The following is a 13,290-nucleotide window of genomic DNA, read 5'->3' on the forward strand; positions in this document are numbered from 1 at the left end:
ATAAAATTACGTTTTCTTATTCTCCTGAATAATTTTCTTTTCACTAGTGTCATTTAGAGAATGTTTAATTTCTAAATCTTGTGTTAATAGAACTCTGTTAATATTATTACTGGGAAAAGTATTAAAACAGAACAAGAGTTTAAAATATTATTTTTAAGTTGCTGAACTCGATTTGAGAAAAGACGGTTCCAATCATTCACTATTATCGAATTCCTATTATGAGACGTTCTTACTGACGGAAAATGATTTAAGCGATTATTTTCAAACATTGACTTTAAACGGTTTCTCATTCTGTTATTATCAGTTTCATAATTTACGCTGTTTGGCATTACGTTAAAAAATATAGATGTTGCAAATGCTATTGCATATACTCCACACTCAACACTACCAAAAGGTTGTTGATCAACAGCTACAAAAACTACTGTAGGTTTAAAAGGGAACAATCTAATTAAATATTGCATTTGATGCACATTTAAACACCCCTCATTAAGGCTATCAAAAATATGAAGCCTTACTCCATCGTAATAGACACAAATCCAATGACCATAATTGTTATTACCGCATAAAAAGTATTTAAATAGGTTTATCACCTTCTCTAATTGGGACAATAAAATCAAGCATTTGTACAAATAAAGTACTTTGCATATTGAAAAAAGAGTTTGAATCTTTTCTTAATAAATCTTCAAATTTGTACATATGCATGTCATTTAACAATTTATTTCTATTTTTAATAATTTTGAAATCTTTACCACTTAAAATATCATCCTCTTTTATGTTGGCCATAGTATACTTCGTTTAATTTTCTTTTTAATTCATGAAAATCTAAATATCTTTAACCCTCTCTCTCACTCTCTCCAACATAACCAATTTTGCCTTTTATCCAATACAACAAATTTTGCCTTTAATCCAATATAACCTTTTTTGCTTTTTATCCAGTATAACCAATTTTGCCTTTTATCCAATAAAACCAATTTTGCATTTAATCCAATATAACCAATTTTGCCTTTTATCCAATACAACCAATTTTGCCTTTTATCCAAAATACTCAATTTTACCATTAATCCAATATAACCATTTTTACTTTTTATCAAATATAACCCATTTTGGCTTTCATCCAATATAACCAATTCTTCCTTTTATCAAATATAACCAATTTTGCCTTTTATCAAATTTAACTAATTTCGTCTTTTATCAAATATAACTAATTTTGTCTTTTATCAAATATAACCAATTTTACCTATTATCAAATATAACCAATTTATTTTCCAATATAAATATCAATCAATTCGATTTTTTTCAATAGTAAATTGTTCCAGTAATTAATTTACAAAATGAGGTAAAGAATCAGATTAAAAATGTAACAATACTTATTATATTACTTACTTAATATATTCACGAAGTTGACTTTATATTCACTACGAAGTTTACTTTATATACACAAGAGTCACAATATATACACTAAGTTTACTTTGTATTCACTCACATACAGTGAGTGAATTTATGTATTAATTCAATGAATTAAAAATTAATTCACTGTAATACTGTATTTTTAAATCGAAAATATTCTACAAAATGCAATGTGACGAACTGGAACTGGTCAGAAGATGGACATTTTATATCAGCAATTCCATGGGATGTGATCACAAGAATTTTTGAAGATTGGATCAATTTTATTGAAACCTTGTGAATATGTTCCTTTATTTGTACAGAATGAAAGCCCACAAACAATTTTTCAAAATTTTCAAATTTTTTTTAGATATCTCTAATTAAAAATTTATGTCATTTTTTTAAAAAAAACATGTAATTTTTTTTCTTGTTATCCAAACGAGATCAATTTTTTTCAAATTTCTCACAAAAAGATGCTATTTTAAGAAAAAAATATTTCATAAAAAAAAATTTTTTTTGCCCGGAAAAAAGTCAAAAAAAAATTTTGAATTCATTTTTTGAAAAAACTACCTCTTCGATTTTAAAAATTTTTTTTTCTACTTAATGTCTATGATGTTAAGAATAACTCCTCTAATTTTCATAATGGGACAGCAAGAACTTTGCGAGAAATAAATTAAAACGTCCCGTGCGGCGCGACGGGACGCGCGCATCTTAGTTTTCACGTCCATTATATAGTATGGAAACTTGCAAATATCTCGAAAAGTACGAATTTTCGTAAAAAATGTTTAAGACAAAAGTTGTTCCAAACAAAAAGATCTACATATTTGAAACCAAAAAATTGGGCCGGGGCCCAATGTTGGGTCGTACAATAAAAAAAGAGGTTTTCTTAAATAAGACCACTAATTTTCAGTATCATGTTCGTAATCCCTATGAAATTCTGCGCTCAGACATGTTGTATAAGTGCTCAAAATATTGGTCCCAATGTCTGAGATTGGGCCCAACATTTTTTGACAAACAAATAAATAAATTTTAAAAAATCTTATTTTTGGGGGCCCAATGTGAGACCCACAGTAAAAAAATTAGTTTCCATCCATTTCGTAATCGTTATGAAATTCTGTGCTTAGACTTGTGGTACAAATTTCAAAAATATTGGGCCCAATCCCAGACATTTGGCCCAATATTTTTGGCATTCGTACTACAAGTCTTAACCCAGAATTTCATAACGATTACGAAATGGATACTGGAAATTAGTGGGTTTTATTTAAGAAAACTAATTTCTTTACTGTGGGTCTCACTTTGGGCCGTGGAATCTTACATTGGGTTCTGTGCCTTATTTCAAAATTAGCTTCGAATTTCTAATCCTGTGACCCCAAAAACCCCAAAGATAAGATTTTTTAAAATTTATTTATTTGTTTGTCAAAAAATGTTGGGCCCAATCTCAGACATTGGGACCAATATTTTGAGCACTTATACATGTCTGAACGCAGAATTTCATAGGCATTACGAACTTGATACTGAAAATTAGTGGTCTTATTTAAGAAAACCTCTTTTTTCATTGTATGGCCCAACATTGGGCCCCGGCCCAATTTTTTGGTTTCAAATATGTAGATCTTTTTGTTTGGAACAACTTTTGTCTTAAACATTTTTTAAGAAAATTCGTACTTTTACAACTTCACCTTTCAGGACAGTATTAAAACAGTATGGTCATCGACCATCTTACGAACCCTCAACCGAAAGATGTTTTGACAAAACAAATTTCAGGTAGAAACCCTCCAGAACCCTAATTATCAAGGAGCTTCTACAATAGCTCCGTTTCGCAACTCCAACTCCAAGTCCAAGTCCAAGTCGGTTGGAGTTGGTTGCGCACGCATGGTGTTGCCAACTGTCGCCGAGTTGAAAATGAAAAAAAAAATTGTGCGTGATCTCGTGCTCACGAAATACATAGTTGAGGTTATGTACCTTTAAAGCTGTAAACACGCTGTAAAGTTTAATAAATTATTTGTTGTTGTTGCTGTTGATGTTGCCGCCGTCTCATCGTTTTTTAAAGAGAAGAAAAATATAAATTAAATTAAATTTTTCTTTTATAAACAACAAAATTTTTTCCCCGAATAATACACACATGCAATGAATTTAATATTTGTAATATATAAATATAGTAATAAAGAAATATACAATAAATGAGATGAACTGTCAATACAAAATTTTTTTTATGTTTTTTATTGACATTATAATAAAAGTTTTTCATCATTTTGATTATTTCACAATATATTAAAAAGGTATTGTCATGAACATAACCTTACAATATTTTTTGCTTATTTTAATATTAGAGAATGCAGATAATTTTCAAAGTTTAATATTTTATGAATGAATTTTTTCGTCTAAAATTCATTGAATATAATTACTATATGTGATAATTCTTTAAAAAGTTAATTTCTTCATGCGTTGCCATAATATTTTTGTAATCCAATTTCCTGAATTCTCCATTTTTCCATGTAAATAATAACTTTTTCCCTGACAAACAGATTTCTTATTAGAAGAAAAAAAAACATTTAAGACTCTACAAACATTTTAAACACTATAATCTAAATACTCTAATCTGAATTTAATTCTGAAAATAACATTAAAATAGTATAGTAAAATAATCTGTTAATGAGAATAATGTAATCTTAAGTTAAGTTATTTTTAAAAATCGTATTTAATTAAAAATATAATAAATATGTCAACGCACGTTTTCCATTATTTTTCAAATATTTTTAAATTTAATACCATTTTATGATTACGCCCTTCTCATGTGATGAAATGTAAAAATATTGTAAGGTTATGTTCATGAAAATACCTTTTTAATATATTGTGAAATCAAAATGATGAAAAACTTTTATTATAATGTCAATAAAAAATATAAAAAAAAAATTTGTATTGACAGTTCATCTTATTAATTGTATATTTTTTTATTACTACACTGAGAGACCTTTTGCACCGCATCAGAACTACGTGTGTGACTGCAGCGCCACTATAGGTTTTGGTGCGCTGCATTCTAAATTTTGTATCGTGACTGCCCAAAAATGAAAATGAACCTTTCGGCCGTCAATTTTTTGGACAGCTACGCTCCAAAAATTGTACGGCTGCAGACCAAAAACGTAGTTTCATAGCTGACCGCTAGAATGCTCCGCAGCCGTCTGTCGAAAGTCTGTTACGGTGCAAAAGGTCTCTCAGTGTATATTTATATATTACAAATATTAAATTCATTGCATGTGTGTATTATTCGGGGAAAAAAATTTTGTTATTTATAAAAGAAAAATTTAATTTAATTAATATTTTTCTTCTCTTTAAAAAACGATGAGAAGGTGGCAACATCAAAAGCAACAACAACAAATAATTTATTAAACTTTACAGCGTGTTTACAGCTTTAAAGGTACATAACCTCAACTATTTCGTAAGCACGAGATCACACACAATTTTTTTTTTCATTTTCAACTCGGCGACGGTTGGCAACACCATGCGTGCGCAACCAACTCCAACCGACTTGGACTTGGACTTGGAGTTGCCAAACGGAGCTATTGTAGAAGCTCCTTCAAAGGAAAGATATATATGTATATATAATCTAATAATAATGAGAAAATTCAGGTACTAAGAAAATGTGAATGAATGAAGGAATGAATACAAAGATTATTATAATATAAATAAAATAAATTGCCGTTTGTTTTACAGAATATTATAATAATAGTATTAGATTATAATAATAATATTAGAATAATAGTAGTATTAAACATAACAGAACGCAATTTTTAGATTTCTTGAGAAAACGATCAGCTACTATTTGAAGCACAGCAGTTTTTAGATCTACGAATACTCTTCTAAAAACCCATTAAAACAGTTTTTGGAACCATTTTAGTTGAACCTATTCATGCTTGAGAAGCACCGTGTTATGTACGTAGGGGTTAAAAAAATACGTTTAAAAACGTAATTTTTTAAATTGTGGTAAACATAAGCAATAATCTATTAGAAACTTCCTACATGATTCTTTAAAATGTATTTAATTCTACGTAGAATGAGGTTTTTTAATAAAATTTGAGAAAAATATCTACTTTAATACTAAATTTAACATACTTATGAATTTGGTCCCTTTGTTGCTCAATACTCTCAAGTTGAATTACAGTAAACAGTTGCATTTCCCCTTCCCGTCCAAAAACTCCTCCAGGGATTTTACGTAGAAACTTTTTTAGAGCACTAGCAATTGTATAAACACTAAAATTATCCATATTAATCAGTCGACCAGTCTGTAAAAAATATATAAGCTTCTTCATGTTCCCTTGATGTCCTGGAGCACGAAATATATCTTTCCTTAAAGGAGCTTCTTTATTTAGTTTTAATATTAATACCTAAAATATAAAGTATTTGATAAAATTCAGAATAGAATAATTAAAAAACATATGACAGAAACTGAATGACATGGGTAAGATATTATTATTGTCTCTTATGCTTATACAAATCTCATTGCTGCAATAAGATAAAACAACTTCGAGTATTAACTACTAAACCTACGTTATGTAGTATCTACTATAAGATCCTATATATGTTCTCACATGGATTCCTACATCGGATCTCATGTAAGAATTCAACGTATAGGAATACCGTCATGTATGTAGGAATCCATGTAGAAGCTTATGTAGTATCTTACATAAGATTCTATATATGTTCTCACATGGATTCCTACATCGGATCTCATGTAAGAATTCATCATATAGGAATACATATGGGATGTCATGTATGAATATCACTGTTTTAGTTGTCCACATAAGATACCAAGTAGGAAATTATATGTGAATTTATATAGGAAATTATATGGGAAATTTCAATATAGATGTAAATAATCATAATTCCACTCTTACGCCCCCAGATGGTGATAATTTTTTTTCCACAGTTGAGATCATTCTTGAATACTATGTAAGCTGAGACTTTAACTCAGAAGGTGTATTACAGAGCACAAATTTTTTTCTTTTCAGATAAATCGCAGTTTTTATAAAGGAACCCATATGGAATCATATATAGGATCCCATGTGGGAATTTTTAATAGGGTTACGTATAAAAAAAGTAAAACATAAATTATGACATTTATTTTTAAAATATTAATAGGGTTAAATTTAAGATTATTATCCGCGACGATTTTGAACTAAAAACTGAAGATTTATGCATAAATAATAACAATTAAATTGCTTCGACCAAAAATTTTATTTTTTATATTCATTTGCACATTAAATATGAACAAATTTATGCAATAAAAGATGAAAAAAAGTTCTAGGATATCAATTCATTGTCATAAAAACTATAGTGGCGCGATGATTTTGAACTAAAAACTGAACATTTATGCGTAAATAATAACAATTAAACTGCTTCGAGCTAAAATTTTATTTTTTCTACTCATTTGCACATTAAATATGAACAAATTTATGCAATAAAGGTTAAAAAAATTTTTGAAATATCAATTAATTTTCATAAAAACTATAGTGGCGCGATGATTTGGAACCAACCCTAGCGGATTGTGTAAACCGAGAAGTTGACTGAGCTCGGTCAAGTTTCGGTTCGTTTAGGTTTGAGGCCATATATTGCAAAAAATAATTGAAATATTGGTAAAATTGCTATTAGGAAGTAATAATTAATGTTTTTGAGTCGATTTATGCAATATTATTGGATAATTAAACTCTTATTATTAAATAATTAACTTTTTTAAAGAGTAGTGTATTTACCTGTCATGGTATACTCTATTTTGTAATTGAAAAAAAGGAAAATGACAGAAAATTAACTTTTTTTCCTATTGAATTAATATTAATTATTTTTGTTATTTATACAATAAACTAGTACTAAATAATTAAATATATAATATATAAAAAATTTTTGTTGTAACCTTAATATGTGACGCGACGCGAAGAAAGGGACCTAAGAGTCCAATTTTTGATTTTCGGATTATGATTGATTCAGATAAATTAAGGATTGCTTTTTAATTATGTGAAGTCAAAATTAAATTTTATCAAATAGTTTTTTTGCAATAACAATTTAAACATGAGCGATTCGTGTAGAGAATTGACTCTCTTTTTCCTCACACACACATGCGTACGCTCCCCTCTCACTGTGTCCATGCGTCACTTGAAGTTCGGGTCGGTATTCGTGATTTAGAGAGAGATGCGCTGACTACACCGTTCTCTCTCACTACGAAAGCACGTGTACGAGGTGCATCTCTCTTTACTTTCCGAAGACGCCCGAACACACAGACGCCAACTTGAAATAGTAGTGGGAAGCAAGAGAGAGTAAGAGATATCGGAAACTCTTCGCCACGTTCTTGCCTACTCTTTTCTCTCTCCTGTGAAATTGCCGTTTGGACGCTTAGGTCCCTTTCTTCGCGTCGCGTCACATATATGCATATTACCGGCGTAATACACGCGTTGATCAGTAGATGGTGTTAAAAAACACTTTGTGAATTTTTTTTGTCATTTTGTGTTTTAAAGAAAATTCAAGGATTCCCGAAATATTTTATAAAATAATTTTTATTTTTTTTATATTTCTTAAAAAATTCAACTAACAAAAATATTTTACATAATTTTTAAATTTTTATATCAAAATTATAAAAAATTATGTAAAATATTTTTATTAGTTTAATTTTTTAAGAAATATTTTTTTAACTCATAATTTTTTTATTTAAACAAAATTATGTCAAAGTAAAACAAAAATGTAGCATAAAAAAATAAAAAATTTAAAAGACAAATTACACATTCAACATTGTAGTTTTGAAGTGAAAAAATTTTTTTAATAAACGTAGGTTTTCAGTTTTTCAAAATATTAAGGTTTCCAGGACACTTTGATGACATTAAACATTTAATTGATTAAAATATTTTTTTATTTGTCTTGATAAAATAGTGTATTAGTATTAAATAATTAAGTTGACTTGAATCAATTAAATAAAGTTATTGTATCAAATAATTTTTATTTGTTTCAATAAAACGAAATATTTGAGTGAAATAAATAAATAAATTGTTGTATTAAAAGTTTGTATTAAATAATTCAGTTTATGGGAATTAACTACCTACATAAATTTATTGTGTCAAATACTTTTTATTTGTAACAAATAAACGAAATATTTGAGTGAAATAAATGAATGAATAGTTTCAAGTAACTCATTATTTGTATTAAATAAATTTATTTATTCAATTCAATTAATTATTTAATTGAACCAAATACGATTTATTTGGTTCAAATAAATGCGATTCAAATAATTCAAGTTATTTGAATCAAATACATATATTTTTTATTCAAATAAAAAGTATTTGAACCAATTAAATATTTTTCAAATAATTTGAAGTATTTGAATCAAATAAATTTTTTTTGAGTGTATACAAGGGCACTAGGCTTTTACTCAAAGACTGTCAAATTCAATAATCAAGGGAAACTCAAAGCACAGGGAAATGATTCAAAATTCCAATTAAATAAAAATAATCTTCCTTTTTACTCGGCCTGCTGCAGTAGCAATTCTTGGTTAACAGTAGAGAGGGCGGTTCGAAAAAACCATATTCGAAAAGATTTTATTTTTAAATTAAATAAAACATGCGATTTTATAAACAAAAGGTTAACAAATTTCTTTATTTAAATTTTGAACATTATAAAAATTTGAGTTCCGACTCGATATAATTTTAAAGAAAACATTTACTTATTCTTTTTAAAGATTCTTTAATTCGAGGAATGGAGAAATATGGAGAATGGAAATGGATACAATAATTCATTATAATAATTTAGTATTCCGTTAGCAAAATCGATTGTCTTTTGTTTTTTCCTGAAGTTAGGTTCTTTTGATATATATATATATCAATCAAAACAACCTATATATATATATATATATATATATCAATCAAAAGAACCTAACTTCAGGAAAAAAACAAAAGACAATCGATTTTGCTAACGGAATACTAAATTATTATAATGGATTATTGTATCCATTTCCATTCTCCATCTTTCTCCATTCCTCGAATTAAAGAATCTTTAAAAAGAATAAGTAAATGTTTTCTTTAAAATTATATCGAGTCGGAACTCAAATTTTAAATTAAATAATTTTTAATTAAATTAAATAAATTGTGTCACTTATGGTTACTTTTTGACAATACAATTTTCGACATTTCTTTATTAGAAAGTTTGGATTTTATCAGAAAGTGAATTGCAAGTTGTGTTGTGCAATAAATTAATTGTGTTCTCTTCGCGAATTCGAAGTAAAAAGTAAGTATTTTTTTTAATAATAATAAAAAACAAATTATTTTATAATAATAATTTACATTGTAAATATATATATATATATATATATATATATATATATATATATGTATATATATATATATATATATATATATTAAATTTGTTATTAAAAAATAATATCTAATTAAATTAAAATAAAGTGTTTAACTTTTTAATTATAATTTAATTTCAGACGCGAAGAATTTAAACGATTATTTTTGGTATATTCCTTGTTTGGTAGAAGCCAGAATTGTAATTCTGAGCCAGGTATGTTTAAAATTTTTATTCATTTTTTACTCATGAATTATTAATGTTAAAATCTTTTAGAAATAGAAATTTCAATCTTTCAGTAATAATTTATTAAAATAAATTTTTTTTTACATATTATAAATTTAACATTTTTATTTATTTTTTACTCATAAAGTATTAATGTTAAAATCTTTTAGAAATAGAAATTTCAATCTTTCAGTAATAATTTATTGAAATAAAATTTTTTTTACATATTATCAATTTAACATTTTTATTTATTTTTTACTCATAAAGTATTAATGTTAAAATTTTTTAGAAATAGAAATTTCAATCTTTCAGTAATAATTAATAAAAATAAAAATTGAAATTTTATTTTATTTTTTCAAATTAGTAAAGGATACTTTTTGGAATTTTTAAAATTATTATTATAAATAAATAAAGCAATAAAAAACAATAACTGACATATTTGATATAACAATATCTGACCTTTTAAATTTGTTCCAAATTGAAAGAAAAAGAACTCATATTTTTTTATTTTGAAAAATAACAATATTTAGAGGTCGCTTAAAGACCATGAAATTTACTATTGATTCTTTATTGGGAAATCTCACTTTTCGTAAATTTGCTATAAAATCGTTAAAAGTCATTCAAATCAGTAATGCATTGGGCCAGTTTTTGAAGAAGATTCAAAAAACAGTATCCATACTGATTTTTATGGATTTTATTCTTATTTAATTATTTATCAATATTAATATTAATTCGGTTATTAACTAAATTGTTGTAATTTGACAAATTATGCATTTTTCTTAATGTTTCAATGTATTTTTAATTTGTTTAAAATTTTATTATTATTATTTATAACAATTATTCAAATAATCATAGAACGTTGTAGTTTTTTCTGAATTTTTCTACTATTTATGTTTATAATATTAAAATACTGTTTTTAATTAGTCACAGTAATCATTAACAATTGTTTAACCAATTAATTAAAACTGCCGCTAGGTGGCAGCTACTAAACACGTGTTCACATGTGTCTCGGTTGATTTTGTTTAAATAAAACGGTTTAAGTTTGGTCTGTTCTTTTACAACATTAAAGTTATAAACATTATTTTGTGCTGGTTTTTAGTGAAAGTTTTTTATTGTCTGCACCATTTGCCTTAACTTGGCTCTCTGATTTGAATTTTTTCTAACCTAACATTGGACTGATATACTTGTGTGAAGTTTTTTGTTTATGTAACTTAAATTGGAACTGCTTTCGCTCAATTTACTTTTTATTTTGTTTTGAATAATTATTTGTGTGCAAAAATGGCCTCTAGTGTTGAAAATTGTGCAAAATGTGGTAAAGATATTACACGTGCTATTCCTACTTTGTGTAGGAAGTGTAATCTTCCTTATCATCCCAGTTGTGCATTACAGCTGTCTACTTTGCCTGATGGGTCGTTCACCAAATGTTGTAAACCTAGGTCATTGTCTCCTTCAAATAATTCTCAATCTTCACAAACCTCTGTTAACTTGGATAGTATTTTGAGAGCTATTAAGGTTTTATCAACAACAGTTTCTGATAATTTTGCCAATATGACTGAAAACATGTCAGATATCAACAAAAACCCTGGCGGATTCGATTTGCGTAATGTCTACTTAACTAAGCGGACTTTAGGTAGACATTAGGTAGACATGTAAAAAAACGTATAAAAAAGCTATTAATCGACTTATTATGATAAAAAAAAGTTGATAAAAGGGTAAATGAATGTTTATAGAGTAAATTCGTACAAAATTTGTAATTAATAAAGCAATAAATAATTATTAATGAATGGAAATGTGCGCGAGGTACCTGATCAGTTCAGCTGTACAATTATTTTCGTGCTATTTTCATGAAAAGAATATAAATTAACTGCAAAAACAATTGATATTTATAAAAAAGTGTAAAATTGATTTAATTTTATTGTTTGCAATACGAATTATTAAATAATAATTAAGTTTTTATCAAATGTGAATAGTGTTGTGAAAACCTGTGAAAACTAATGAGTTACTACATTACCGATCGCATATGAGAGATGGCGCCACCAGTTTTTACAATACAGTGCGAGCATGTTTTCTTCCAAGCTTTTGCTTTGAAAGAAAATAAAAAGTGAATTTTAAAATGCAGAATAAAGTTATACAAATAATTATTGATTTCATAATTGTTTCTCGTCCAAAATTACGGACATGATTGCAGCTTTTTTGTTACACTCATCGAGAACTTTTTATTATCATATGCGATCGGTAATGTAGTAACTCATTAGTTTTCACAGGTTTTCACAACACTATTCACATTTGATAAAAACTTAATTATTATTTAATAATTCGTATTGCAAACAATAAAATTAAATCAATTTTACACTTTTTTATAAATATCAATTGTTTTTGCAGTTAATTTATATTCTTTTCATGAAAATAGCACGAAAATAATTGTACAGCTGAACTGATCAGGTACCTCGCGCACATTTCCATTCATTATTAATTATTTATTGCTTTATTAATTACAAATTTTGTACGAATTTACTCTATAAACATTCATTTACCCTTTTATCAACTTTTTTTTATCATAATAAGTCGATTATTAGCTTTTTTATACGTTTTTTTACATGTCTACCTAATGTCTACCTAAAGTCCGCTTAGTTAAGTAGACATTACGCAAATCGAATCCGCCAGGGAAACTTGATGACACACTGTGTAGGCTGACTAATATGGAAAGCAGAGTTGTTGATTTGACGGAGCGTCTTAATGTTGTCGAAGAGAGACTTGATAAATCTGAGGCAAATGGTTCTACAAATATTGATTCTAATTCAGTAACTAATGTTTGTATAAATGAACTTGTTGATCGAAATGAAAGAAAGAACAATCTTGTTTTATTTAATCTTCCAGAATTTGACACTTCGTCAAATAATAGTTGTTCTTTGAAATCTGTGGTTACGACTAAATTAAAAAAATTCATTCAAACAGATGATCTTGAAAATATACGCACATTTAGAATTGGTTCTAATGCGCAGGTTTCTCGTAAGCCTCGCCCTGTTAAGATTGTATGTGAGACGGAAGAGAAGGCACAAGTAATTCTCAAAAAATTTGTAAGTGTCAAAAGAGACTCAACACGTTCAAGGGAGTTGGAAGATCTTTGGATGTCGAATGACAGGACGGTCATGCAAAGGGAGGAGATTAAGAGAGTGAGGGAGGAACTAGAGACCCGTCGATTAGACGGAGAAATGAATGTGTCAATGGTCTACCGGCGTGGGATCCCTACCATAATTAAAATCCCCCCTAGAAATCGCACATCCACTCTTACAGTCCAAATAGATGCGTGTAAGGAGAATCTGTAGTGATTTCCCCACTTGGTGCCCAAGGTTGTGT

The 13,290-nt window shown here is 27.4% G+C and overlaps 1 protein-coding gene across 4 annotated transcripts in view; it reads right to left on the reverse strand.

Moving 5' to 3' along the window:
• LOC127279688 (uncharacterized) overlaps nt 1-13,290 on the reverse strand; it is a 281,690-nt gene that overhangs the window by 117,685 nt on the left and 150,715 nt on the right. For all 4 annotated transcript variants that reach the window (XM_051302215.1, XM_051302214.1, XM_051302213.1 and 1 more), the window contains one exon: nt 5,494-5,765. In XM_051302215.1, the coding sequence (XP_051158172.1) occupies nt 5,494-5,690 (197 nt within the window). In that variant the 5' untranslated portion in view covers nt 5,691-5,765. The remainder of the gene's footprint in view (nt 1-5,493; nt 5,766-13,290) is intronic.

The sequence above is a fragment of the Leptopilina boulardi genome, unplaced genomic scaffold, assembly GCF_019393585.1.
Source record: "Leptopilina boulardi isolate dan_hultmark-lab unplaced genomic scaffold, ZJU_Lbou_2.1 LbouV2_222, whole genome shotgun sequence".
Lineage (NCBI taxonomy): Eukaryota > Metazoa > Arthropoda > Insecta > Hymenoptera > Figitidae > Leptopilina > Leptopilina boulardi.